Source organism: Mustela nigripes, chromosome 4 (assembly GCF_022355385.1).
Source record: "Mustela nigripes isolate SB6536 chromosome 4, MUSNIG.SB6536, whole genome shotgun sequence".
Taxonomy (NCBI): Eukaryota; Metazoa; Chordata; class Mammalia; order Carnivora; family Mustelidae; genus Mustela; species Mustela nigripes.
The window spans coordinates 22,922,755-22,950,711 of record NC_081560.1 but is presented as its reverse complement, the minus strand read 5'-3'; the positions used below and the strand labels follow the sequence as shown (position 1 = coordinate 22,950,711).

Genomic DNA, 27,957 nt, shown 5'->3' with positions numbered 1-27,957 from the left:
CTGCCTCTGCTCCCTGGGCCTTGGCACACGTGGGCTGAGCTGGCCAGACAGCTAGTCTCGGGTCAGTCCAGCTCTCCCTCCACTGCTGCTGAAAGGTTAGGGAGCTGGCAGTAGAATGGGGTACCCCCTCATCTTTTACCCAAGGCCCCTATGTCACCAAAACAGAGTCCTTTTTGCAAAGAGACTTTTCAAAGAAATAGACTTATTTTTTATTCCCAAACCAATGTTTTTTCCCCTACAAGGATGTCCGCTCCTCACACCACCATCCAGGGTGGGCGTGGCTGTGAACGCACACAGGGGCCCACGCGTGTGCTGCGTGTGTTTACCTGAGTTTCTGAGGAGTGTGCATATGCACATGGGTGCATACGTGTGTTCATATGTGTGTTATGTGATGTGTGTATTATGTGCATATTATGTGTGTATTATGTGCATGTGTGTGCGTGTGTGTGCGTGTGTGCCTGTGTCCGTATTTCCTCATGGTCTGTTGTGTTTCCTGTCCCCCATCCCAGGCAAGGAGTCCCTGTCACCAGCTCTTAGAGAGGCCCTGGATGCACCTAGCCTCCCCAAAGTCGAGAGGAGAGGGAACACCACGTGAGGTCTGAGCCCCTTTTCTATGCTCCTCAGCGCCCCCACAGGATTCTACGTGAATCACCGAGGGACCAACATGGGGACCATGGGCCATGCTTGAGACATCATGTGAGCACAGAGCTGAGACGGAGATACCTAGGTCCTCCTGCTGTCCCGTGCAGGTTTTCCCAGGCAACGCCAGGGTATGGCAGGCACTGGCAGCCCAGGCAGCTGCGAGAAGTGAGCAAGGTCCAGGGCTCAGTTCCCACAGCTGCCACCTCTCGGATTTGGGGGACACAGACCACTGGACCCCATGTTCCAAGCAGCCCACGCCACCATCTAACACCAGAAGAAAACACACACACACACAAGTATGCCTTAGGAGAGCCCCAATTTTACTTCTTACTGAACACATTGAGGTCTTTGTGTGCCACAGGCCCAGGCTCCTGGGGCCTGGATGGGGCCCTCTGTCCACGGCTCTGGAGTCCTGGTATCATCCTGGCTCCGTGTGACCCCTAGGGCTACTGGCCGGGGCTAGGCAGAGGTCTGGGGGGCTGGTCGCCAGTGAGTTGGACAGGTGGGCAGGCCTCGGGTGAGATACAGTGGGCCTCGTGCTCCACCAGGCCCGCAGGGCACTGGCAGCCAGGAACGCAGGGCCTCACGCAGTGGGCCGCCAGCTCTCCCAGGGGAATGTGCTGGTTGAAGCAGGTACGGGGACAGGGCGGGCCACACTCATCGAACACGAAGCCACGGTCCAGGGGACAGCCCACCACTGCAGGTGGAATGGAAGGCAAGGTCATGCGGGACCCCTGGCGATGAGGCCCTCCTGCTACCTGCTAACCCCGTCCAGACCTGAGCCCCCTGTGCCGCCCTCTTCCCCAACTCGCACTGGGCATCGCCCCTCACCACAGAGTGTGGGGCCCCTCCAGGCCGGCGTCACCCCTGCCTGGCGGCAGTGGCTGGCGTAGGCCTCCAGGGCGTCACAGAGGCAGGCATCGGCCAAAGAGCCGGGGCCACAGGCACATAGGTCATACACGCAGGCGGCGAAAAAGGGCTCCGGTGGCACAACAGCGTGGCAGCGACTGAATGGGGAGGACTTCAGCACCCCACACCGGGCGTTGGCCTCACGCCTGGCCCGGTAACCCGATGCCTTGCACGGATCCACCTCGCGGCCCTTGAAGCATGGCCGGCTAGGTCCCGGCCCTTCTGGGACCTAGGTGGGAAGAGTGACCGTGATGGGACAGCATCCACTGGCAGCTGACCTTTGTGTGCTACGTTCTTCAAAACACTTTCCACCAAATATTTTGGTTTAGCTTCAGAAACCTCCCTACAGGAACAGCAAAGGAAGTACTGGCAACTTTCTCCTTGTCCCCATTTTACAGATGGACAAGCCAAGGCCCAGAGCAGGTAAGGGATTTATTCAATGTCACATAGCCGGCGAGTCCAAGGCAGGGCTTGCGGATTTAGGGGATGCCTCTTTCATCAGGCTGTCCTGCCCCCCACCCCTGCCCCAGCACCATGACAGGCCAGAAGCCCCCAAATCATCCTGAAGCTGCCAAACCCATCGGTGTGTCCCCCCCACCCCCGACTTCCCATGTAAGCCGGCTGCTCTAAGACTCCCACTCAGTGTGCCTCCCTCAGCCACCCAGCTCCTGTGCCGCTCACCTGCCAGCTGTTCCCAAAGGCAGCCTCTGTAGGCAGGAGCAGCCCCTCAGGGCCCTGCAGGTCATCCTGGGCAAAGCCATTGAAGTTCCCACAGAGCCCGCACATCTGGCCCCGGTAGGAGCCCGGTACGCTCACCTCCACCTGAGACTGCCCGTCCCACAGCACCTGTGCAGCAAGCCTGGGATTGGGGAGTGGGGAAAGGTAGGGACCCCATCCTGGCCCCAGGCACTGTCAGCACCCTCCACACTGTAGGGGAGGAGAATGCGTGGAGAGAGGCTCCCCACGGAGCTGGGCCCCTGGTGAAATGCAAACCTGCTTCCAGAGGGTCACTTTCTCATGGGCATTAGGGCCTTACAGAGAACAAAGCACAATTCGAGTCCAGATCACAAGGGTAGACAAGCCTTCTTTTAGGAATTTACAAAGTGTACTTCTTGCCAAAGGCAGGGAGAAATTCACTCTCTGGCATGGGAGTTGGAAGGATCTCAGGAGCCACCTAGGAGACCTTAACTGACATCCTTCTAAAAATCTACCCCCCCATATATATATATATATATATATATTTTTTTTTTTTTTTTTTACCAGTGAGAAAACAGGCCCAGAGGGGACCTAAGTGCCCCACTGTGTTGGTGGCTGAATCAAGATTAGAAACTAGGCTCAGATTTCCTTTCACTCTATCCAGGGTGTCTGATCATGATTCCTCTCCTCCCCTCAGAATCCAGCAGAACTTTCTCACCTTCCTGGCCTGATCTGGCCCTGGCCCTAGCTAGTATTCCCACTGCCTCTCCAGATAGAGAGGCCTGAACAGGCCGGGAGCTCCCACACCCTCACTGGCCCTGACAGCGGCACCTGGAGCCCCGGCTGGGCGTGCAGGATCACGGTGCGTCTCTGCAGCTCCACGTACAGCAGCGGCTCCTGCAGGAAGGGCAAGGCCACGGGGCGCCCGTCCACCTGGAGGAGGGAGGCAGGAGGAGGGGCGGCCTCGGGACTGACAAGTGGACGGCAGACGGCGCAGGACCGTCCTTCCCCGGGTCATCAGCTCTGCTCACCGTGACCACTCTACCCTGCAGCAGCCCCACGGTCACGTCTCCGAGCTGCACCGCCACCTCCTGGGTCCAGGCCACACCCCTCCGGCCCCGGTTGGCGTTGGTCACGTGCACGCTGTGGAGGGAGAGGCCCAGGTGCCGGGGTCAGCAGGGACAGGTGTAGGGAGTTAGGGAGGAGGCACGGGGGTCTGCGCACCTGAAGTCCCCTCCGCGGCAGTCCTTGGCCAGCACGTAGCTGCAGCTGCCCTGGAAGTGCAGCAGGCGGCCGTCGAAGGTGCGGTAATGAGGGTCTCCGAAGGCCATGCAGGAGGCGGGTCGAGGCAGGCAGCGGGGGCAGCAGCTGCCGGGACTCAGGGCGGGGGCCTCGTCCTGGCCTCAGCCCCAGATCCAGTCAGCAACATCGCCCTCCCCGCCATGCCCCACGCAGAGACTGCCCGGGACCGAGGCGCGCCCGCCCGGGAATCTCCAGGGACTCCCGCTCAGCTTCCGGACTCACCGTGAGCGGGCTCGGGGCGCCGCCTTGTGGCCACACCTGGGAACTGCACGGCCCCGGCTACTCCCGGCTCCGCCACGCGGCGGCCGCTCCCCAAACCCTGCCTCCTTCCTCCCGCCTGGTCTCACCCGGGTGTGGGTGCCACGTGCCCACTCACCCCACCGCCCTCGACCGCGGCACTCACAGGGCCACAGGAGAGCGGCGGGCAGCGTTGGCTCTGGCAGCGCACCGTGCCGGCCACGCAGGAGCAGGTGGTGCAAACGTCCACCGCCCAGCTCTCCCCGGAGGCCACCTCCCGGCCCTGGTGCGCGCACGACTGGGCGGAAGCTGAGGGGACAAGAAGCGGGGTAGGGTCAACTGCCCGTCCCTCGCATTGGGTCTCGCTCGTCCCCAACCCCGCCGTCGCTCTGGCTGTCACCTTGGCATCGCTCACAGCAGCGGCCGGCCTCTGGCACCTTCGCCCAGCCCTGCGGGCAGGAGAGGGCGGGGCACTCCTCCGGGTCGCACTCCACATGGCCCCCCTGAGGAGAAGTCATTGCACTAAAGACCTCCTGCAGGACCTGGGGGCCCTGGGCCTCACACTTCTGGAGGCCCTCTGGGTCACAGTCTGAGGCAGCCACCCCTTCTCTCTGCCCCTGCCCCAAAAGAACACCCAGGTCATGTTCAAGTGGGGGATGAAATCAAACCTTAGTTCCTTGCCCCAGCACACGCCAGCCGCTGCCCGCCCTCGCTCAGAGGGGCCGCCTTTTTCTAATTACCTCAAAGACCCCATATTCACTGGTCCAGTGTCCTGAGACTCCTCTGTCCATCCATCCCTAAGGCCCTCTGCCCCACCCCTGCCCACCCGGTGATCCCCGCTCACGTGGCAGGTGCACGTAATGCACGGGTTGCTGGGGTCCTGCCAGCTCTCTCCATCGGCCACTCTCCGGCCCTCGGCCTCCACCACACACTCTGAGAAGGAAGAAGTGAGGACGTGGGAGCACTGTCCTTCCAGCTACATCCTCCTCTCTGGAGCGCACCCAGAAGGCCCACAGCAGGGGAGTGCCACACCCCTCCACGGGCACCCTGATGCTGCTGATTTCCTCAACCAGTGTCCAGATGACCTACTAGATGGTAGGCCCTACCCCAGGGCTCAGGAAGCAGAAAGGGCCCTGGAAGCCCAAAGAGCCAGAGGCTGGAACCTTCCCATGGGCCAGCTGCCAGCTCACTGCAAACCCTGGTCAGTGGGCCCGGGGTCCCTCAGCCCACCGACAAGTCTCAAGTGAGGCCTCGAGAATCCAGACTTCATTCCCTGCTTTTCTTGGCTTTCTGCACCCCCATGAGTAACCCTTTATTTCTCCAAAAGAATGAAACCTGCGTTTGGAGTATAGACCCTAGGTTGCCCATGTAAGCCTTTGGATGCCTCCCTGCCTGGCTACCCCCTGGGTTCAGGCTCAGAGATGCAAGTCAAGGCTGGCACTTACCTCGGCACATGGGGCAGCAGCTCCCAGGGGGGGTATGGCGCTCTGACAGGGGACAGCTGAGCTCGGGACAGGCCCGGTGAACGCAGAGCCATGTCAGGTCCTGTGGAAGGGCGTGTGACCACCACCGGCAGAGATCAGCAGGGAGGGAGCATGGTGTCATTGGGAGCAGGCCTAGGCCAGGTATGATGTCCCAGACAAGTGGGTGGATGTTGGGGTGAGTGGGGAGCCTGGAGCTGCTGCAGGGCAGGGGGGCGCTGCCACAGCTTACAGAGGAGGAAGAGAGAGCTTTGGGAGTCTCCGAGGCAGAAGGGCTCACCTGGCACTGGCAGGTGTAGCAAGCGTCAGGCGGGGCCAACTCAGAGCCCAGCAGGCTTTCTGTGCAGTTACTCAGCGCCTCTGTGAAGACAAGAACTCCGTGTTGGGGGGAGAAGGGGGCAGCAGGGGGCAAAAGCCCACCTACCCACTGTGTCCCCAGACATCTTAGGCCTAGGGCATAGTTCTATCCCCAGCACCCTGAGTCTAAGAGAAGTCCTCTTTCTTCTGGGGTCAGCAAAAAAAAAGTTTAGACTTTTTAAAAAGAACATTAACTAGAGTGGAGCGCCTGGAAGTGGACAGGGCGTGGTTTCCTTAGCCCGAGGTCCCTAAGGACCATCAGGATGCCTCCCCGGCTCCCTCTGCTACTTCCTTTTATGTCTCCTGGCGAAAATGGCACAAGGAAGCCCAGAGAGCCAGGTAGGTACTCCAGGTTCTAATCCTGGCTTCAGCATTAGATTCAGCATTTTACAGATGAGAAAACCTCTGTTTTCTCATCTGTAAAAGGGAACAACAATACCTCTCACTGGGCAACCGAGAATTAAATGGGATACTGTTTATTCAAAGCACCATGTACAGTGTCTAGCATAATAATGTCAGTCCTCTTCTCCTTCCCTGAAGCACATCCTAGCAAGTGTTGGTAAGAACAACTCCCCACCTCTGTAGCCCCTCTGGTCTCCAGTTGGTGCTCTCAAGAAGCCAGAGGAAGGGGGCACCTGGGTGGCTCAGTGGGCTAAGCCTCTGCCTCCGGCTCAGGTCACGATCTCAGGGTCCTAGGATCGAGTCCCGCATCGGGCTCTCTGCTTAGCAGGGAGCCTGCTTACGTCTCTCTCTCTCCCTCTCTCTCTGCCTGCCTCTCTGCCTACTTGTGATCTCTCTCTCTGTCAAATAAATTAATTAATTAATTAAAAAAAAAAAAAAAAAAAGAAGCCAGAGGAGGGCAAGTCTCACCCCACAGCGCCACTTGCTGGGCAAGAGGCCCCATAAACTGTGTGTGGCTTCAGTCAAGGATCCCCAGTTCTCCCTGGGGGCTGCCTGGCCAGTGCATGGGCTTCCGTAAGTCCATCAGACTCAAGAAAGGGTGAAGGCTGGGGCTGCCGAGGAGAGCAGACTGGTTCTTCCAGTGTCACTCTGGGGGTGGCCGTCCTACCCTCTTTTTTACCCCCATATCCAGGGACTCACGGGCACAGGTGGGGCAGCAGTGCTGGGGCCCAGGGGGCAGGAGCTGGCTGGTGGGACAGCCCACCAGGCTGGGACACTGCCGTCGATGACACTGAATGCTGGGGGGTCCCTCAGGCTGCAGCTACAAAAATGAGTGAGCAAATGGGGTGGGTCCCAGGCCCTGGCAGCCGAGACGCACCCTTTTCCCTCTGGACTCCAGGCTCTTCCATCTGCCTGCTGCACCTCCCCCTGGATACGTCTTGGGCGATTAAACTCCCGTCTGCAGAGACTGACCGTCTCCCCAGGTTGCTTCTCACCCTGAGCCCTAACCCAGAGGTGATGTCCCCTTCTCTTGCCAGTTACTCAGGCCTGACCCTTGATGTGACCACGGATCCTCCCGTACTTTCATGCTATTCTCCCCCCTCCCTGCCAGGTCTCCAGACATGGGATGTCATATGTCTGCTCACCATTACTTTCACATGGAATTCTCTAACATCCCCCCACAACCGCTTCCCAGGTGTCTCCCCCTACCTCCCATACACACCCACACTACCCTCCAGCCAGGAGGGCCTTCCCACTGCCCCCAGCCCCACATCCCCACATCCCCACTCAGTGCTGCCCCACCCACACTTCCTGGCCCCGCTTAGCTCTTCACTTCACCCCAAGTCCTGCCTCTCCTCCTGGCCACAGAGGCACAATCCTCTCTCTGACCCTCATAGTGTTTGTGCCCCCCAGGGTCCAGGCTTCCCCACCCCTCAGCGTTGCCGTCACCCACCTCACAGATGCACACTTCACAGGGGTCTGCCCCAGGCTGGAAGCTCTCCCCTGGTTCATACTTGCGGCCCTTATGCTCACAGTCTGGGGCGGGGCGGGGTGGGGGCGGGAGGGTAGGAGCAGAACAAGACCAGGGAGCCTTTAGGTTGGCAGGAACACCAGGGGGTGGGGTTCTCTCTCCCTGCAGTGACCCCCAGCTCCAGGGACTGGAGAGTGTGCAAGAATGGGGGCCACTTCTAGAACAGCCCGGCTCTGCTGCCCAGCCCCGGAGGGAGATGCGGACCAGGTGCTGCCTCCTTGCCTCCCCCACGCTGGCCCCAGGTTCCCAGTACCAGAGCATCGAGGGCAGCAGTCATTGAGCCCTTGGTGGGGCCGGGCGCAGGAGCTGACACACTGGAGGCGGGCACAGGTCACGACGCCATCATGACACATGCAGGAGGAGCAGGGGCTCTGGGGGTCCACCCAGCTACTGCCTTCAGGGTGCTCCTCCCCACCAGCCAGGCAGCCTGTGTCCCAGGTGGGCGTGGGTGAGCTCTGAGTTCTGGTTCTGCCAGTATGCCCTTGTCCCCCCAACCCTGGGTGCTCGGCAGGGCATGTGGCTGCCAGGAGCGGGACCTTCAGGGAGGAGGTGAGAAGGTGGCCTGGGACAGAGCTCTTGTGCATGGTGGCGGGGAAGGACCCTGGCTGAGGGCCAGAACCTGGGTTCTTAATCCCATTCCATGTCTGCCTGCTTTCTAGACCAAGGGTTACAATGAATAGTAGACCAGTACCGGCAATGGCAGTTGGCATGCAGTAGGTGTGTAATAAGTGCATGCAGAAAGAATGAAAGGCTCCATCACTAAGCATGTGCCCCAGGTTAACAATATGGAACCAGATGGCTCAGATGCAAATCCTGACTACCACTTATTTACTAGCTGCATGACTACAGACAAGTTATGTTTACCTCTCTGTACCTCAGTTTTCTCATCTGTAAAATGGGAATCATAACAGTACCTATCTGATAGTGTGTGGGTTAAATGAGATATGTGTCGAGTGCTGAGCTCAGATGGGATGTGCTCAGCAAATGTGAATCGTCGTTATGATGATGATGACCAGAGTGTGGTGAGGAAGGGGGCAGTTTTGAGGGGTAATGGTCTTGGCGGGCCAGGGGCAGGGAGAGGTAGGAAGAACTGAAGACCGGCAAGGAGGAGCGCTCCAGAGCCAGGGCGTGAGAGGGCCAGGTGGTGTGGACAGGGAGGGGGTGGCCAGGGGAGAGCTAAGAGAGGAAGGTGGGGTGGATACAGGGCATGGGGCCAGGAGCGAAACAAAGGGACAGCCCCATGGGGCCAGGCATACCTCTGCATCGAGGGCAGCAGCTGCCCGGCTCCGTGACCTGGAGCGGGCAGGACAGAGGAGGGCACGGCAGCCGCGCGCAGCTGACCCGGCCAGCCTGCAGGAGACACCCTCTAGGCCAGGTGCCCCAGAGGCACTGTGGCCCTGTCCCCGCCCTACCCCACTCTGCCCCCTCCCTACCATACCTGACACCGACACCACTCACAGCTGCCTGGGGGCCCCCCGAACTCTTCCCCATCCTGGTGCTCCTGGCCCTGGGAGAAGCAGCCTGTGGAAAACACATTTCCTGGGTGAGGGGCTGTGCCAGCTCGCCCTGTCCAACCACAGGCCTGGCGGACAGAGGCAGGGGGGAGGGGAGGGGAATGAGCAGGGAGCAGGGCATGTGGAAAGCAGCTCACTGTGGCAAACAGGGCAGAAGCAGGGTCCTGGAGAGGGATGGGGGCAGAGAGCTGGAGGACAGGGCTTCTTCCGGCACTGCACAGAACCTTCCTGAAGGAGAGAGGTCACACTGCTGCTTCTTGACTCCATGTCGTCACCACCTCCAAACAGGCTACACATTGCCCCAGGGTAGGGTGTCCCTACTGAGCCTGCCAGGCTCCAGCCCCCCTCCCTTGGCCCGGGAGACCCGAATCCAATCCTCTTCCACCAGATGGTACCCCTGGGAGACGGTGGGGTGGGTGGGCTGAAACAAGGTCTTCCTGGCCAGAGAGGAGGACTAAGCGATGAAAGGTTACAGGTTTCCAAGAGGCCACCTCACCTGGCAGGTGCAGAGGGAACAGCCGGGGTCAAGCGGGTCAGGAAGGGTCTCTCCAGGGGCCGCAGTGACTCCATGATAGAGACATCCTGGCAGGGCAGGAAGCGCAGCCAAAGAGTGGCCATCAGCCCAGTCCCCCATGGCCTTGCGTGGCTGGGCCCGGGGACCTCTGCCTTGGCTGGGGGAGACGGCAAGTGCGGCCTGCCATGGCCCATGAGGGGACGGTGGGAGGACAGCCCCTGGCTAGCTGCAAGTGTGGACCCCCGCAGGTGTGAAGGGGGAGAGGACTGGAGCTGGGGTCAAAGATGGTGGGCAAGCTGCCGTCTGTGGGGTCCGCGGGAAGACGTGGTGAGGAACAGGCACTCCTGGAAATGAAGGCTAGAGGTGGGCCGGGCTCAGTCAGGATCGTGGCCAAAAGAAGCCAGGAGGGAAGGAAGCTGCCTCTCAGGACTGCTGACTCAAGGGCCTGGGAGCCATCGAATGGGTCCGAGTCTAGTAATGTGCCATTTTAGGAAGGCAGTGAGACAGTTTAAGAGCAGGAAGTTCTGGAAGCACGAGGCCCAGTTATTTGATGAGCACAACCGTGAGTCTTAGGGAATAGCAGGGACAGACAGGAGGGCACAGGCGTGGTTTGAGGAGAGCACAGCATGTGGGTTTGCCTTGTGGCTCTCTCAGGACAGGGGTGATGGTGGCAAGGCCTGGTGACGGGGCCCCTGGGAGCCCCAGAAGGGGCAGGGAGGGCAGGTGCTGTCCTACCCTGGCAGGTCGGGCAGCAATGTCCAGCCGGAGTGAGTGGGTGGCTGCAGCCCAGGGGCTCGCAGGGCCGGCGGCCACATGTCACGAAGCCTCCGAGGCAAGTACACAGATTGCAGGGCTCTCGGGGATCTGGGAACTCCTGGCTGCTCAGGTAGGTCTCCCCCAGATACTCACAGCCTTCAAGAGAGGATGGCGAGGGGGAGGGCAGAGGGCAGAAAGGGTAAGAGGTGAGCAGTGGTCCAGTTCCCTGCTTGGGCCTGAGCTGGGGTGAGGGGAGGGCTCGAGCCAGGCAGGGGAAGGGGGGCAGAGGGGTCTGGGGTGGAGGAACTGGCCCAAGGGCAGACTTCCTCCCGTTCAGCCTGCCGTCTAGTCTATCGGGAAAGACCCACACAGAATCTGTCCCCAGAGAGAAACACTCAGCAGGCCCCTGCCCAGCCAGAAGGCACCAACGTCCCCAAGCCGAGGAGAGCTGGAGAGAGCCCAAGATGGCTCAGGAGATGTGGTGCCAGCCCTCTGATTAATCAGGGACGGGGAGGGTGTCCCAGAGCGGTGGCAGCCTGACCCACGCAGCTCTCCGACTCTTGCTGACCACCTTTTTTTTTAAAAAGAAGGGGCTCTTCAGGTCATAATGTATCAGTGTTGGCTCGTAAAATGCCCCCCTCCAGTGGGGGCATGTGAGAGGCTGTGCAGGTACGGGGACGGGGGGACATGTGAAACCTCTGTACCTTTCTCTCACTTTTGCTGTGAACCTAAAACTGCTGTAAAGAAAAAAATAGACTTAACAGGAAAAAAAAAAAAAAAGAAAAAAGAAAAAGAGGCGTGTCTGAGTCTCAAAGCCTTGGCAGGCAAGTGTCAGACTCAAATTTAATGTTTTATTTTTAACTGCATTAATATTTATGGTCACCTTCATTCCTGGCAAATCGAATTCATTTACAGTATGCTATAAAGACTCCTTTATAAAAAGATTTAAATTTAAAAGTTGATTTGAAAAAAGTTCATTGGGGTGCCTGGGTGGCTCAGTTGTTTAAGCGTTTGTCTTTGCCTCAGGTCATGATCCTGGAATCCCTGGATGGAGCCCCGCAGGGGGGGGGGGGGGGGGGGGGGGGGGGGGGGGGGGTTGGGGGGGGTGGGGGGGCCCCTGCTCAGCGGGGAGTTTGCTTCTCCTCCTTCTGCTCCTCCCTCCGACTACTGTTCTTGCTCTCAAATAAATAAAATTAAAAAAAAAAAGAAAAATAGTTACCTGAATAAAATTACAGGTGGTAGAGTGTCTATAACAACACTGTTAAGATAGTACAAGGGTGACCAAAGACTGGGGAACTGGGTTTTGTTCAACCCTCTCTTGTTTACAGGACCTAAAGATAGAGTTACACTTAAAAATGGTTAAGGTAGGGGCACCTGGGTGGCTCAGTGGGTTAAAGCCTCTGCCTTTGGCTCAGGTCATGATCCCGGGGTCCTGGGATTGAGCCCCACATCGGGCTCTCTGCTCAGCAGGGAGCCTGCTTCCTCCTCTCTCTCTCTGCCTGCCTCTCTGCCTACTTGTGACCTCTGTCTGTCAAATAAATAAATAAAATCTAAAAAAAATATGGTTAAGGTAGTGAATTTTACGTTATATGTATCTTACAAAAATGCACATTTTTAAAATGCATTTTTAATTAAAAAAAAAAAAAAAAAAGAGAGGTCCGAAGAGGTTATGTAACTTGTCCAGGGTCACACAGCCAAATGGCAGCAGTGGTAGGAGCAACTCCAGGTTTTAGTCCAGGGTTCATTATTATGTGATAGATGTTGTGGATGCACGGTGGGCAGTAAAGGTGATGCTGACCCCGCCCTCCCAGCCCCTCATACCCATAGTCCCCTGCCCCTCACCTTCACAGACAGGGCAGCAGTCACCCCTGGCAGGAAAGGGGCACTGAGCAGGGGCACAGGCCCTGGGTTCGCAGCGGACGCTGCCCTCCCAGCAGAGGCAGACGTGGCACGCGGCGCTGGGTGAGGGGAAGCGCTCCCCGCTGGCAAACTCCTTCCCCTGGTACAGGCAGCCTGGGGGGGGGGGCAGGCGAGGAGGGCAGGAGCGGGAGGCTGTCGGCCAGGCCCACAGCCTCCCAGGCCCTGCGGACCGGGCACTGTCTCCCCAATTCTTAGTGGGAACCAGGAGGTGGGAGGGCTGGGCTTGGAAGGAGGAGAATTGGGACCGCCCAGCGTCAGGGGCTGGAGAGAGGGTGCTGCGGACTAGAGGGCGCAAGAGAGGGCGAGGGTCTGGGGCAGAGTGGGAAGGAGCAGGGGGCGCTTGGGGGCGGGGAGGTGGTGGCACTGGGGGCGCCGCCGGGGCGTTACCATCGCAGGAGGGGCAGCAGGGTCCCTGGCGTGGGTGGGCGCAGGGCGCAGGTGGGCAGGGCAGCCGCTGGCAGGACACGGAGCCGTAGAGGCAGAGGCAGCGGCGGCAGGGGTCTTCGGGCAGGGAGAAGTGCTCCAGGTGGCGGGCAGGGACCCCGCCCCCCGGCCGCGGGCAGCCTGAGGAGGCGGCTGAGCAAGAGAAGAGCGTGTCAGGGGTCCAGGGGGAGGCTGCGGAGCCTCCCCGCTCTCTGCCGGGCAGATCTGCCCAAGGGCCGCGCCTACCGGGGCACTGGGGGCAGCACTCGTCGGGCAGCAGGACCGGCTCTGGACAGGGCAGCGGAGGGCAGTGGCGGGCGAGGCACTGCACGCTGCCGCCCTGCAACAGGGGGGCCACGGCACAGGGCTGCTTAGCGGTGGCGGGCAGAGGAGATCCCCCTCCTTGGGACGCCTCCTCCCACGGGGACAGACTCACCAGACAGCGACACTGCCGGCAGGGGTCAGAGGGGTGGGGGAAGTAGGCTCCATTGGGGTACTCTTTCCCACCAAAGGCACAGCCTGGGGTAAGGGGCATCTATAGTAATGGGAGAGGCCCTGCTCCTCCCCGGGTATGCCGCCCTTTCAGCCCTAAAAGCCCACAGATGGGACCAAGCCATCCCAGGAGACCACCCCCCACCCCCCCTTTCCCTATCCCCTCCACCTCACCGTTGCAGTTGCTCTGGCAGCAGGAACCAGGCAGTGGGTGGGCACAGGGGGCAGGGGGGCAGGCCCGAGGCTGGCAACGGGCATGGCCTTCCCGACACTGGCACTCTTGGCAGGGGTCTCGGGGATGGGAGAAGCTCTCTCCGTCCACAAATACTTGTTCCTCCAGGATGCAGTCTGAGCATGGGGGCAGGGGAAGGGGCACAGTAGAGGCTGACAGTTCTAGAGCTGCGCTGGCAGCCCTTGGAGTCCAGAGCCACTGAGGCAAGGCCAAGAGGAAGCCCCAAGAGAGTGGAGGAGGGGTCCATGTAGGCGGGTGTGGGTATCTCTCTGAGCACACCCTATGTGTGCGTGGGCACACGTGTGTGTGTGTGTGTGTGTGTGCATGTGTGTGTGTGTATGTGTGTGTATTTGAGCCCATTTACCTGCCTCTGAGAGGGAAGAGCCGGGGAGCTCATGCTTGCAAGTGTGTGTGTTTGTGAGACGCACCCTGGCACAGACCCTCCACCGGGGCAGATCCGGGGAACGTGGCACGCCAGCACCCAATCTCCACATGCCAGACCCAAATGTTTGTGGCATGAACCTGCTTTATACAGAAAGATATGCAAATATACCTGACTGGTTGCGGGGGGATAGGAAGAGGGCATACATAATGGGAGGGACGGGTCCTGGAGTAGCACAAAGGGAGAAACAAATCTCTACTCTCCCTCCCGCCCATACTCTGTGAGTTCCAGAGAGTTCCAAGCTGTGTCCGGCTGGAAACAATTCCAAAGGTGGTTGCTTTCTAAGGTATCTGGTGAGCCCAGGGGGTCACGGGAGAGCTGGGTCTAGGGCCCCCAGGTGCAAGAAGCACATACCTGGGCACCTGGGACAGCACTGGCCGGGTCCACTCTGGGGCCTGGCACAAGTTGTGGGAGGGCAGTCAACCAAGGAGCACCTCACAGTCCCCTCCTGGGAGCAGGGGAGAGGGCAATGGGGGTGGGCCCCAGGAGGGGCTCAGCAGGGCAGCGGCGAACCCGGGGAGCTACCTCGCAGTGGCAGGTGTGGCAAGGACTATCTGCGTCTGTGAAGTTTTGCCCATTGGCATACACTTGGCCATGGTAGGTGCAGCTCTCACAGCTGGGGCAGCAAGAACCTGGGTGGGACAGACAGATCAGAGCCCAGCAAACTGGGGGTGGGGAGAGCTGGACAAAGCAGAGGGTGGGGGAAGAAAGCCAGACTGGTGTGGAGCACTCACCAGGGGGCTGGGTAGGGTGCTGGCAGGGGGCTGGGGAGCAGAGCACAGCCCCACACATGGGCACGCCATCATGACAGGAGCAGGCCGTGCAGGGCTGACCATCAGGCTCCCACTGGACCCCCTCGGCAAACTCCTCTCCATCAAGCACACAGGCTACAGCAGAGTGGGGAGGGGGGCTGTCACCGGGGCAACTGGGATACCTCCAGCCATCCCTGACCCTCCCAGACCACAGGAACCTGGCTTTGCCCTCCCCATGGTAGTCTCTGAGCACACACCGGAATGGGAAATGGCCCCGGCAATCCCCCCCTACCATCTGCGGCGGCTGGAAGCAGCCCTCCTTAGAAGCTTTTCCTCCCTCGCCCCTTCCCCACACATACCTGGGCAGAGTTGGGGGCCAGAGGCAGGCAGTGCACAGGGGGCAACCGGGCACTCCTGCTCCTCACAGGAGACCTCGCCGGCCTAGGAGGGACGCTGGCTGAGGGTCCCCAAGGGCTGACTCAGATCTGGGGTGGGAGAGGGCTGGACTGGCTACCTGGCAGGAGCAGCGGAAACAGCGCCCACTCTCTTGGAGTCTAAAGGTCTCCTCACTCTGATACTGGTGTCCCTGGTACTCACAGCCTGGACAGGAGGACAGGAGGATGGGGGGGTAGGGACAGAGCAGGAGGCTTACGGTGAAGCCACACACCACCTGGAGGCGTCCACCGCCCACCCTGATGCGCCAGGCTCCCCCACCTCCAGGATATCAGGCCCCACCCCGGGGCCCAGTTTGCCATGAGAAGGCGAGGTGAGAACGTGCCCCTCACCTGGGGTGACAGGAGCTTAGGCTTTTCAAGGATTTCTCCTGTACTGTAGTCCAAAGGGCTTCCTATAGGTTTGAACCCCTGTGCCCGGGCATCCCTGGGGCCAGTGCTTGCCTCCCTCCAGGTGACTCAAGCCCCCAGCTCACCGTCACACACTGGGCAGCACTGCCCAGGGATCCTGCCTGGGTGTCTGCAGGGCACAGGAGGGCAGGGCAGAGGCTCGCACTGGATGCTCCCGTTCTGCCAATAGGGCCTGGTCAGCGTCCGAGAGGCAGGCCCGGGAGCCAGGCCCTCCCTGCCAGGCAGCCACACTCACAGCGCAACGGCAGTGCGAGCAGGGGTCTCCAGAGCCCACCGGCTCTCCGCGGCGGTACTCCCGCCCATTTAGGAAACAGCCTGTTGGGGAAGATGGTGCCTCAGACCCTTCTCAGGATCGCTGTTCTCCCCGCTGCCCGTCCTGGCTGGCCTTTGTGGGAGACCGCACTGGGCCATCCGTGAGCTTTCTGCACCCCTGCACCAGGCGCCACTCACCGACTCACCATCGCACAGTGGGCAGCAGGTGCCTGGCAGGGGCCGCGCAGGGTACGGGCACAGGCTGGCACACTCTCGCTGGCGGCACTGAATGTGGCCCTCCTGGGAGGGGGCAATGGGGGGGGCAGGGGAAGGTGCCGTTAGAGCTCCGTCAGGGGGCAGGAACAGCAATCAAGTCCCTGCGATCCACTTACTAAGCACTGTTATGGGTTGAACTGTGTCCCCCCAAATTCATATGTGGAAGTCCTAACCCCTGGGACATCAGAATGTGGCCTATTTGGAAACAGGGTCATTGCAGATGTGATTAGTTAAGATGAGGTCATACTGGAGTGGGGTGGTCGCTCCAGGAACTATGTCTTTGTAAAAAGAGGAAATTTGAACACACACATGTGCGTGCACACAAACACACACACACAAGGAGAGCAACCCAGGAAACCAATACAGATGTATAACCCATCACGTTACTGAAGCGTTCTGTGACTCAGTTTACCCATCTGAAAAAAGACAGTAATAGTTCTGTCCTCGGGTACCTGGGTGGCTCAGTTAAGTGTCTGCCTTCCGTTCAGGTCATGATGCCAGGGTCCTGAGATTGAGTTCTGCATCCGGCTCCCGGCTCAGCAGGGAATCTGCCCCTCCCCCCTGCTCTCTCTCACGCATGTGCTCTCTCTCTCTCTTTCTCGCTCAAATAAACAAATAAAATCCTTAAAAAAACAACAGTCCTGTGCTCACAGCCTGTTATGGGAATGAAATGAGATGCCCAGCCTGGTGTGACACCCACCTCTGGGAGCTGGCAATCAACCACAGCTATCGCTACTCCACCACAGCCCCTCCCAGACAGATCCCACCCCTTGAGCTCACACCTGCACTAGGGCTCCATACTGCCAGTCCCGTAAGTGGACAGCCAGTCACTCTTCTCACAGATGTTGGGGAGAGTGGTCCATGTGAGCAGGGAGGGGGAGCACATGGTTACAGAGGGGGGGGCATCCCATAGGCTGGGGGGCTTATGAACAGCGGAAATTTGGTTCTCATAGTTCCGGAGGCTGGGAAGTCCAAGAGCAAGTGCCAGAAGGGTCTGGTAAGGACCTGCTTCCAGGTTCCTAGACACCTGTCTTTTCACGGTGTCTTCATGTGGCTGAAGAGAGGAGGAGCTAACTCTCTGGGGTCCCTTCTATAAGGACACTAATCCCATTCATGAAGGTGCCACCCTCAGGACCTAAATACCTCCTAAAGGCCCCACCTCCTAATACCATTAGGATTCAATATAGGAATTTGGGGGGTGGGGACACAAACATTCAGTTTCTATCACCTGGAGTGTCTTTCCTCATTTCTCCCTGCTTCAATTCTACTCACCCTTTAAAGACCTAAACCCACCCCTTCCATGATTTTCTAGATCTGTGCTGTCCAATAGAAGCATAATACAAGTCACAAGTCCCTTTAAATTCTCTAGTAGTTGGGGCACCTGGATGGCTCAGTAGGTTAAGCCTCTGCCCTTGGCTCAGGTCATGATCTTAGGGTCCGGGGATGGAGGCCCCCATTGGACTCTCTGCTCAGCGGAGAGCCTGCTTCCCCCCTTTCTCTGCCTGTCTCTCTACCTACTTGTGATTGATCTCTCTCTCTCTCTCTCTCTCTCTGTCAAATAAATAAATAAGGGTGGCACCTTATTTGACAGAGATCACAGGCAGAGAGGCAGGCAGAGAGAGAGAAGGGGAAGCAGGCTCCCTGCTGAGCAGAGAGCCTGATGCGGGGCTCGATCCCAAGACCCTGAGATCATGACCTGAGCCAAAGGCAGAGGCTTAACCCACTGAACCACCCCGGCACCCCAATAAATAAAATCTTTAAAAAAATTTCTCTGGTGGTCAAATTTCAAAAAGTAGAAAGAAATGGGAAAAAAGGGGGGGAAAAGGGAAAAAAATAAAAATAAAAAACGAAAATAGAAGCAGATAAAATGACTTTTTAAGATATTCCATTCAATTCAATCTATCCAACAGCTATTTCAAGATACAATCAACATAGAGTATTAATGATATATTTTATATTCCTTTCTTTCACACTAAGTCTTTAAAATCCCATGTGTATTTTATGCTCCAGCCCAAGTCAGATTGAATGGCCCCATTTCCAGGGCTCAGTGGCCACACACATTAGGTCACAGACTGGACAGCCCAGTTCTCGATGTCTCTAGGAAATCTCCCTAGAACTGTTGCTGCCTTTCCTATCCTGCCCTGTCTCACTCCTGGAGCTTGCAAGTTCTTTGAGTTACTTCACAAATCCATGCTGAAAACTGCCGTGCTCAGATCTTGGGACACAGACAGGCACAGCCCTGTCCCCCCGCCCCAAGTGCCCAGCATCAGGTCTTCTCCAACTCTGTCCCCTCCCAGTGCCTATGGGATGTGCTCAGTGAAATGAAAGAATGAACATGGTGGACCTGGGTGTGGAGTAGCAGCGGGGCTTACCAGGCACTGGCAGATCCGGCAGGGGTCCCCAGGGGCAGTCCACTCTTGGCCGTGCTCCCAGTGAGAGCCACCTTCCGTGCAGCCTGGGGTGGGGGTGAAGATGGGCAGAAAGGAAGCCCGGTGGGAGCCAGCCTAGCTGCCGGCTCAGCCTGTCCCTGCCCCCTGGGGGCTCTCTCCTGAGCCCAAACCAGACTATGTCATGCCTTGGCCTAGACTCTTGGGTGCTCCCAAAGCCCAGACAGGGTAAGACCCAAGCTCCTTAGCCTGCCCTTCCAGGCCTCCCAGGACCCAGTGTGGCCACGCCCACCTCCCCCTGCTCTGGCTTGGGCGGCCCTCAGCTCTCACCACAGGCTTTGGCCATTGGTGCGTGCTTGCAGCTTCCCGCCTAACACACCTGCCTCACACTGTCTGTCCCACGCCTCTGTCCTCTCTTCCTGGAATGCCCTCTGGCTTATTCTGCCTGTCACCTAGCTAACTGCTCTCCATCCTCAGGGTTCACCCAGAACACGCTGTCTCCAGGATGCTCTCCTTCCTGTGTCCAGGCTGGACTGGGTCTCCTTCCTCTGAGTTTCCGCAGTGCCTGGCACCTGCTTCTCAGCCTGCCTTTGCCATAGTACTGTTGTGCGACTCGGCGTCCCCCTCTAGGGGTCCGCCGGGATGGCCCGCCTGTGTCTTCTGTGCACAGAGTGGGTAATGGTGGTCAACATTTATCAGGGTACAGAATGTCATCATCCACAGCTCACAAATGGGGAACTGAGGCACAGAGTAGTTCCCTGAGAGGCACGCAGCCATGACGTGGCAAGGGCAGAATGCGAGCCCAAGCACCTCATCTCTGGAGCCAGTTTGACGGGGCATTGCTCCCCGACTGAGCAAACCCCCCAGGTCCGGGCCAGCAGAATGGGCTCCGGAGTGGAAGAAATGGCGTGGCAGCCTCTTACCTTGGCAGGTTGGGCAGCAGTGCCCGGGCCTGGGAACCGGCTCAGGGCAGGGGTTGGGCGGACACCTCAGGGGTATGCAGCGAACCAGGCCGCTCTGTAACGCACCGAGAGCTGTGAGAAGCAGCCAGGCCTGGGGCTGGCTCCCAGAGAGGGCGGGGTGGGCAGGAGTCTGACACCCTTAGGGGACGGGCCGCAGGGCCGGGAGGGAGGGGAACCTCACCGGCAGCAGGTCTTGGAAGGTTCGTGAGGGGATGAAAGAGCAGCAGGTGTGGCCCAGGGTAGGGGCAGGAGGTGAATAAGGAGGAGCAGGGCCTGGACCAAGTTGGGGGCGGGCACTCACCAGGCAGGAGCATTGGAGACAAGGGTTGGAGCTTGACAAGAAGCTGGCCCCCTCTTCGTAGGAGTGGCCCTCATATTCACAGCCTGGGGAGGGTTGCCAGGATGACAGGTCAGCAGACAGCAGGGCAAAGGGACATCACCCAAGGCAGGGCATGACCCCGAACAGGTACTGGACCGACAGGGGGTCTGGGGGATGGAGTGCTGGGGCAGGGCAGGACGTCACCTGGCCGGCAGACAGGGCAGCACTCCCCAGGAGGGGTGTAGCTCTCCAGGCAGTTGAGCTCCGAGCACGAGGGTCCCTGGCACCGCACGGTCCCAGCCTGCAAGGCGGACACTGAGCCCTCCTTCCCTCTCCACTGCCCAAGCTGAGTTACTCTGCTGGCCTAGTGTGCCCAGCAGGCTGCAGCCTCAATTTCTGGGGCAGGGGGATGGCATCAGCTCTGTCCTGCCCCCAGGCTGGGTTTGGCACTGCCAGGGCGGGGTACGCTGAGCATCAGGGATGTGCATCGGGGCTGGGCTCTGATTCCCTTACCTGGCAGGTGCAGATGACACAGGGCTCTGGGTGCCACGTTTCCCCAGCCCTGTGGCCTTCAGGGCAGCCTGCAAAACCGGGGCCAGGCCCCCACATGAGAGACCCATAGTACTGGAGCCAAAGCACGCACAAGGGTACCGAGTCCAAGGGCACCATTCAGGTGAGAACCTGAATTCCCACCACTTCCCAGCAGATGGCAGTCAAGTGTCCGATGTAAACGTTACCAGTAGATTTCCATTATTTTACCATAGAAGCATTAAGGAAAGGGTGCTTTTTTACAAAATTTCACCAATGATATACAAGCCAGCAGTGGCCTCGAGGCACCACGTATCCTGAGAGTTCTGTGTGTGCGTGCGTGCGCACATGTCCCTTTTCTCTGAGCTCCACCAGCTCCCCAGACCACTCCCCAGCCCAGGCCACGACTCCCAGGCTCCACTTCCAGACCCCACTGGTGTCCTGAGCCCCTGACCCGCCCTTCACACTCCCAGCTGATATTCTGCTACATAAAATACAGGATGCTCAGCTGAATCAAATTCCATATAGACAATCTATACTTTTTTAGTGTAAGTATGTTCCAGTGTATGAGACGTACTTAACACTAAAAAAAGTATATGCTGTTTAAATTCAAGTTTAACAAAGCATCCCGTATTCTCTTTGCTAAATCTGACAGCCCCGTCCCTGACTGTGAGCTAGTAGCATCCCGGGACAGAGTTACTGTCCCCCGACCCCCGCTTCTCTTCACGTCCCTGGCACCACTGCCTTCTTAGCTTCCCATTATTCCATGGGACCTCACCAGTCACCAGCTCCTGCCCCTTCTTTAGAAACAGCGCCCCCTCTGCAGCCACGGTCATCCCTGGCCTCCTGGCTCTATGCCTAGATGACTACCGTACTAGCCCACTAACTGGTCTCTTGCATCTAGCCCAAACAGATGAATATTCCTACAGTACTCCTTTGAAGAAGCCCCATTCTGGCTCTGCAGCCTTCTATGGCTCCCCATTGCCACAGAAGAAAGTCCAAACTGCAAGGCTTACAGCAGGCTGTTTCCACGGGGCCTTTCCAGCCTGATTTACTGCAACACATCTCTCCTCACCCTGTTCTTGTGCTGAAAGGGCCACAGATAACTGTCTCCTCCTGGTGAGATCTCACATTTTCTTGAAGATGTGGTTCAGGTGACCCGCCATGACACAGTCTTGAGTGGCTCCCCCTGCTTTCCTGCCATCTGCTCTGGCAGATACCCACACGCTTCCCTCCTGCAGTTCTTTTAATCTGGTCATTGGATCTTAAATCTTGTGTTACATTAACTTTCAGTTTATCTTCTCAACTCGGTCAGAAGCCCTCTGAGGGCAGGAAAAAAATCAGACAGAGGCTCTGGCTCTGCCCCAGGCCAGAGCATGCATTTGCTGGCTGTGCTTCCCTTCTGAATTCCCCAGACTGCCAGAGTGAGTGGGCAGGTGCCCTCTGGGCACGTGGTGGGTGGCACACCATGGCCCTGGGGGCCAGAATGAGTGCAGGAGGTGGGGCCAGGGCTGGAGGGAGGCTGACCTGGCTCACAGTCCGGACAGCACGCTCCTGGCTCTGGGCAGGGTCCCCTTGGGCACGGCTTCTGGGTACAGGTTATGGCTCCTTCCTGTGAGGAAGCCAACAGGGGGGCCGCACGGGCCTCAGAACCCTGAGGACCCAGCTTCCGGAACCCAAAACTCACCCTGGACCACGATACAGTGGAGGAACAAGAGGCCAAAGCAGCTCAAGGTACGTGGGCTACCCTCGGGCTGAGGTCAGAAAAGAGACATCCTACCCCCACACCCATCTTCTCCTGCTGCTCCTGAGCCCCAGAAACCATCTCTTCCGGGTGCCACAAGTTCCCAGAACGGAGAGATCATAGGAAGGAACCTGAGAGCTTCCTAAATGGAGAAGTGAGGAAGGAAAGGCTGGAAGAAGGTAGATGTGGATGGAGACGAGGAGGGTTGATGAGGGGGACAGATAGATGAGTAGGGTTAGGGAGGGTCCACAGGTGAGGGGGCGATGTAGGAAGACAAGCAGCTCCAGCCCCTCCACCCTCCATGCCACGCCCTCTGAGTGCTATCATTTGGGCCCCAATCAGAGGGGCTGGGGGACCCCCACCATGTACCTGGGGGAAGTTGAGCCCCAGAAAATAGAGCTAGTTGGAATCATCTGGAGCCACTAGTGGCGAGGCTTTGGGGGAGGGGTGGGCAGACAGCACTGCTCACCTTGTGCACCAGTCTATAGTCAGAGGTAGCTTACACGAGGCAGATGAGGGGGACAGGTCTGGGACACCCATACCTGGATACCCACGTGGGTCCTGGGAACTCACCAGGCAGTGGCAGGTGGTGCAGGCGTCTGGGGAGAAGGTCTCGCCATTGCGATAGGCCTGACCATTGTGGCTGCAGCCTGGGGAGGAGATGGTGCCATCACTCAGGCGCTCAGGGCCATCCCCAGGCGCCCAGGGGGGCCTGGCGGGGAGACAGGACAGCACTCACCACGGCAATGGGGCAGCCCCAGCTTGGGCTCACAGTGTGCAGCCCCCTCCCGGCAGACACAGGCTGTGCAGGGCTCAGGCTCCCAGCGAGCACCGTCAGGCCAGGCCTGCCCCAGTCCCCAGCACTGAGCAGAAGCCGGACGGCATTCACAAGACTCCAGCTGCCTCACCCTGGCCTCCAGCTCCTTGTTCTGGGGGAAAGAGGCGGAGGGGAAAGCAGGAGGTGCTGGCTCAGCTCTGCACCATCTGACATGCCCCACAGATTTGTGGCTCGTGGAGCCAGACCAGGGGGAGAAGGAAATCTGACGCTTCCAGGGCAGAGGCGAGTGGGTCCCCTCCAGACAGGCTTAACCACGGTTCTCAAGATCTGGAGTCTGGACAGGTTCGGGGGGTGGGCTCCCCAGACCTCTCCTTTGGACAGAAGTGGACCCAATCCCTCCCCTCAACAATTGAAGACCTTTACCCATCCAAAATCTTTTCTGATTATGTATAATATGTGCAGTACGTGCTCCATCTAAATTGATGAATCAGTACTCTGGGGGTTCTTCCTTTGTAGGAAAGAGTTAAGTATTAAGAACTGTTCCTATAAGAACTTCTCCACGTGCATTTAAAACCAAACTCTATTTTACTGTTCCCCACCCCCCCCCACCTCTCCCCGCCCCCCCCCCCCCCCCCCCCCCCGCCCCAAGGCGCAACCCTTCTTTCCTTTAAGGCCCACCGCCTTGCCCTAGTCCGCACATACCCGCCCCGCCTCCCTGGCTACCTGCTCTCTGAGTGCTACCATTTGGGCCTCCAGCCTTCCCAGCCGTTCCTCCAGGGGGCGCCCCTGCTCCTGGGGAGCCCCAGCAGGGGCTGAGGGGTGGGCTGGCTCCTGCTGCCCGGAGTCGTGGATGTCCACAAGCTGAGGGGGCTCCCTGAGGATGACCCCACCTGAAGGGGACAAGAATCCAAGGTGGGCCTGTAGGTGAGGAGCTGCCAAGGCTTCCTGGGTCCTGTTTTCCAAACCCTGCAGGGGCGGGGGTGGGGCAGCCTGAACCCCAACCCGTCCGCCTGCCCACTCACCTTCCAGAGAAGGAGCCTGTGCACAGGGAGGGGCGGCTGTTCCCTCTGCTCCACACCCCTGAGTTTGGGCCTGGAGTTGGACAGCCATTTCCACCCCACTTGAATCCCTCCCCAGCAGTCAAGAAAGTAAAAACTGTGGGGGGGGGGGGTATAAACTGAGTCCACAGACATCGCATAGACCAGATGCCTCCTCCCGGCTGGGGTGGGCAGTGGACGGTCTGGAGGAGGAAGGAGAGGGGAGGGTCTTCCCCACAGAGGTAGCAATTATGAGGCCAGGTCTGGGGTGGCTAAAGGGGTTTCTAGTAGACACTAGTCCTGTGAGGCAGGGGACTGTGTCACCCATTTCCCACCCCCACTCTCCCAAGGGAGGATTGGAGAGCCTCATTTGAACCCTAAATTGTCTTCTTTCTTCCAAACCTGCTTTGGCCCGAGTTCCTTGGCTTGGTTCCTGCCATGCCCACGGGCTCTGATATCTGGGGCTCAGTTTTCCTCTTTGGTGTCCCCCCAGCCCATCGACCTTTGGTCTCATCCAGTTGTCCCCAGCCCACTCCCCACTCTTCTCTCCTCTTTCTGCACTCAGGAGGCTGAAGTCAGAGCCCTCCTCCCTGCCCCCACCTGCTGGTCTCTGGCACCACTTCTCTATGTCGCACATCTGAAGGTCCCACCGCCAACTCCAAATGTGAGCTTTTGCAAACGCCACTCATTCTTTTCAGGCTGGCCTGCTACTCCCCACATCCAGGTGCTAACACCCCAACAAATGCCAGCCCTTAAGCCTCATGTGCACATTCCCATCCCCTCTCTAGCGGGGGATCTTGTCACCTGGACCTCTGTAGGGCTCCTGTAGGTGGCGCTCTTCCCCGCCCTCCGCAGGGCCCCTGAGGATGAGGGCTCAGCATCTTAAACCCTCCGTCCCTGCTTGACACTCCCACGCCCACGGTCCCTCCTCTTAGGCCACGCCTCCAGGTCTACTTCAGCAGGCACAATAAGGGAGTCAGAGAGAGGGTGGGGGTCCTTTGGGACCCTCAGGGAAGATAGGGCCAGTCCTTTGCCTGGGAGAGACCAGCAGAAAGCGCTCCGGCTCGTTTCACAGAGCCTGATTGCTCCCCGTGGAACTGTCCTCGGCTCCCCTCTCCCCAGCCGGCTGCCAAGTGCTTGCACTGACCCCTCAATTCCTGCCTGCACCCCCCACCCTCCAGGAGAAGGCCAGACACAAATTCCAAGTCAGCTCCCATGGCGGGCCTCCTTCCCCGCCCCCCTTCTCAAGACAAATAATTAACTTCAGACTCCCGGATTCCAGGACAGCCTCTCCCCCACTGCTGCCTGCAGAAATGCCTCCCGAGGCAGTGCAGGAAGCCCCCTGTCTGTTTCCTGGGCCCCGGGCCTCAGCCTCCGTGCGCGCCTCCACGCGGGCTCCTCCACCGATGGGGAGGACCGAGACTGGCCCCGGAGGCGCTCGCACCCCGCGGCGGGAGTCGGGAGAGGCAGCCTGGCCCCAGCTCCTTCCCTCGGGCTGCGCTGAGTGAGAAACGGGGTCCCCGGACCGCCCCCGCCCCGAGGCTTCGGCGCCCGGACTTACCTCCTCCGGTCACCGAGACCTGGGCCAGGCTGGTGAGCTGCAGGACGAGGGGCAGCAGGGCGGCCCTGGGCCCCGCCATGCTCGCTCTGCCTCGCTGTCTGTGGTCGCGGCTCAGCAGTCGCCGGGGGAGGCGGGGTGGGGACACACCAGGCCGCCTCCCACCCAGTCTTTGTTCAGGGAGGGCTTCTGGAGTCTGTCATCCTGCCTGCCGGCGTCTGCCTCCCTGATAGACTCTTAGAGCCCTGGACCCCAGCTCTGCCCTGACCCCAGCCCCGTGCCAGAGGGGCAGCGGCTAGAGAGCCTCCTGAGCCCGGCAGGAAGCTGGGACCATCTCCCACATATGGTCCCTCGTGGGGACTTTGACAGTAACCACAAACTTATCACTCTGAGACCCTAGGACAGCTGGTTTTCCTGCTCCCCCACTCTCGTGGGGTCACTCCATGTGCCCTAGGGTTCCCAGTTCAGCTTCTTCCTTGCTTACAGGAGAAAAGGATGGGGCTGGGTTTAAAACCCTATTTAGCCGACTCCCCGTGTCCTCAGGCAGACCTCAAACTGTGCTTCAGTTTGTTTGCAAACTGGGGATTCTGATACCTACTTTATAGACTGGCGATGAGAGTATACAGATAGGGCAGTGTTTGGCACACACTACGGGCTCAGTAAATAACAAATTGTACCCAAGGGGCTGCTCCAGGTTCCTGAGATCAAGGTCTCCGCTTTCTTCCTCCTTTGTCCACCTATGCATTTCCTTCCTGGACTCCAGTCACCACCCCAGCCATACCCGCAACCCCAGGCTTGGCCCCAAATGCTAAGGCCTCCCTTTGCTGGCTGGTCTCTGCCCATTTTCCAGTTCCCAAACTCAGACCTCGGGGCGGAGGTTGCGGGACTGGGAGCGGGGCTGGGAGCGGGGCTGGGCCCTGGGCTCAGCAGGCAGAGGGAGCCAAAGGGAGGAAGTGAGGAAAGCTGGCCACGAACTCCTCAGTGCAGCTGGGAAGCAGGGAGAGGTGGGGATGGCCTCGGAGCTCACAGCAAAGGGACATTGAGGGCGGAGCCATGAATCCTGCCAAAGCAGTCTCCCTACCCACTGTAAAGGCCAGCAAGTCAGAAGGCACCCTTCCCCCAAGCCCAGGCAGGGGCTAAAGTTCCCCCTCCCCTCCCAGCCCACTCTCCATGCACCTTAAGAGAGGGCAGCATCTCTCCCAGGAGTAGGGATCCCTAAAAAGGCCTGAGCAGTTGGCAGCAGGGGGAGGAGCGACCGTGAGCCCCTGCTGAGAGGGGCCTCTGCAGGCCTGGAGCTAGGCTCATGGGGGCAGAGGAAAGCGAGGGCCAGCAGGCCAGAGAAGTCCCACCAGGGTTAAAGGAAATGGTGCCTGCTCTAAGGCAGGTCCCCTGGGATACTGGGTGGAGCAGAGGCTAAGAGCATGCGCTGGTGAGAGCTGCCAGACTTTCTCCTGGTGACCTCAGGCAAGTCATTTAACTTCCAGTGGCTCATTCTTCTTAGCCATGACCTGTTGCTCTAAGGGCACCCCCTAGGAAGTGTTTTGTGAAGCGCAAGTGAATCAGTGGCTAGAAAGAGCACATTCTTTATCTGTAAAAGAAGATAGAGAAGCTTCTGGAAAACTCTAAGGCCACAAGGAAAGGGTATTTGAAGAGGCATCTGAGTTCTACCATGACTGATCACTGTGAGTCTCTTTTGTGCCAGGCATCAAGCCAGATACAGGGATATAGCAATAAAACGAAACATCATTCTGCATGGAATGCCCCATGCAGGCCAACGGAAGGGGGGAGGAGGCTTCTGGCAGAGGGGGAGTGTGAGCCGGGGATCATAAGTGCACACGAGTGTCAGGCTTGGAATACACGGCTCTCGTTTCTCTGCCAGATGCTGCTAACCTGACCAACACCGGGTCCGTTCTTTAGAATTCTGGGTATTCTGGCTGGAGAATGCAGGAAAGACTCAGGCTTGGGTCCTTAACTCGGCAGCATGGCCCGACATACAGACTGGTGTGTGGGAAGCAGGGGGCTATGTGGGCAACAGAAGGACTCCAGGGTTTGGAGTTGGTGAGTTCTGAGTTCAACTCCAACTCCACATTCAACGGTCTGCACTGTTGGTCTCCCCATTCCCATTCATTCTTCCCACTCTCAGCCCCTACAGACTGTAGCCTCCCCTCCCGCTTCCTCTTGGGTCAGCCAATGAGAGGCAGGAAGGCAGGTGAGGAGAGTGGTTGAGGATATTTCTTCCCTTCCCTCCTTCTGCTCACCTGGGCTCCCGTGATAACACTATTCCTTCCCCTTGTTCTCTCTGCCTCCCAGGGGTGATGCTGGATTCCTGCTATTTTTAGCCCTGGTGTTCATCATCCCTTGTGGATTCTCTTACCGCTGAGTCTGCAGGTCTGTAAATAGTCCCCTTCTTTAAGTTCTCCTGAACTAGGGGCACCTGGGTACCTCAGTCATTAAGCACCTGCCTTCAGTTCAGGTCATGATCTCAGGGTCCTGGGATTGAGCCCTGCATCGGGCTCCCTGTTCAGCAGGGAGTCTGCTTCTCCCTCTCCCTTTGTCCTACCCACACCTTGGGCACGTGTTCTCTCTCTCAAATAAATAAATAAAATCTAAAAAAATAAGTTCTCCTGAGCTAAACCCTTTTGACGGGAATT

The 27,957-nt window shown here is 58.8% G+C and overlaps 1 protein-coding gene across 5 annotated transcripts; it reads right to left on the bottom strand.

The window, feature by feature from the left end:
• Positions 1 to 947: 947 nt before the first annotated feature.
• Positions 948 to 25,419, bottom strand: KCP (kielin cysteine rich BMP regulator). Of its 5 annotated transcripts, XM_059396436.1 has the most exons (42): positions 25,310 to 25,413; positions 23,435 to 23,601; positions 22,673 to 22,862; positions 22,507 to 22,583; positions 21,717 to 21,801; positions 20,175 to 20,242; positions 19,866 to 19,962; positions 19,644 to 19,726; positions 19,304 to 19,397; positions 18,366 to 18,448; positions 15,924 to 16,017; positions 15,701 to 15,780; positions 15,531 to 15,624; positions 15,117 to 15,202; positions 14,962 to 15,043; positions 14,585 to 14,737; positions 14,376 to 14,482; positions 14,205 to 14,298; positions 13,351 to 13,524; positions 13,121 to 13,203; positions 12,931 to 13,024; positions 12,649 to 12,837; positions 12,184 to 12,354; positions 10,321 to 10,497; positions 9,568 to 9,653; positions 9,209 to 9,299; positions 8,996 to 9,078; positions 8,814 to 8,907; positions 7,811 to 7,984; positions 7,480 to 7,562; positions 6,726 to 6,846; positions 5,548 to 5,627; positions 5,232 to 5,331; positions 4,631 to 4,719; positions 4,187 to 4,289; positions 3,953 to 4,095; positions 3,472 to 3,644; positions 3,279 to 3,390; positions 3,079 to 3,180; positions 2,233 to 2,397; positions 1,474 to 1,780; positions 948 to 1,339 (listed from the first exon to the last, which is right to left on the bottom strand). In XM_059396436.1, exons 1-42 carry the CDS (start codon positions 25,386 to 25,388, stop codon positions 1,089 to 1,091), a joined length of 5,058 nt encoding a protein of 1,685 aa, XP_059252419.1. In that variant the 5' UTR covers positions 25,389 to 25,413; the 3' UTR covers positions 948 to 1,088. The 5 variants fall into 5 exon arrangements, 4 of the variants coding, with proteins under 4 accessions (XP_059252419.1, XP_059252421.1, XP_059252420.1 ...); XM_059396438.1 differs by lacking the exon at positions 2,233 to 2,397; XM_059396437.1 differs by lacking the exon at positions 3,079 to 3,180.
• Positions 25,420 to 27,957: the final 2,538 nt, after the last annotated feature.

Coding starts and splice junctions, on each gene's coding strand:
- KCP (XM_059396436.1), bottom strand. CDS start 25,388: ATGGCGGGGCCCAGGGCCGCCCTGCTGCCCCTCGTCCTGCAGCTCACC. Junction 13,204..13,350: donor CTGCCAGAGCAACTGCAACG/GTGAGGTGGAGG, acceptor CCCTTACCCCAG/GCTGTGCCTTTGGTGGGAAA. Junction 5,628..6,725: donor CTGCTGCCCCACCTGTGCCC/GTGAGTCCCTGG, acceptor TTGTCTTCACAG/AGGCGCTGAGTAACTGCACA.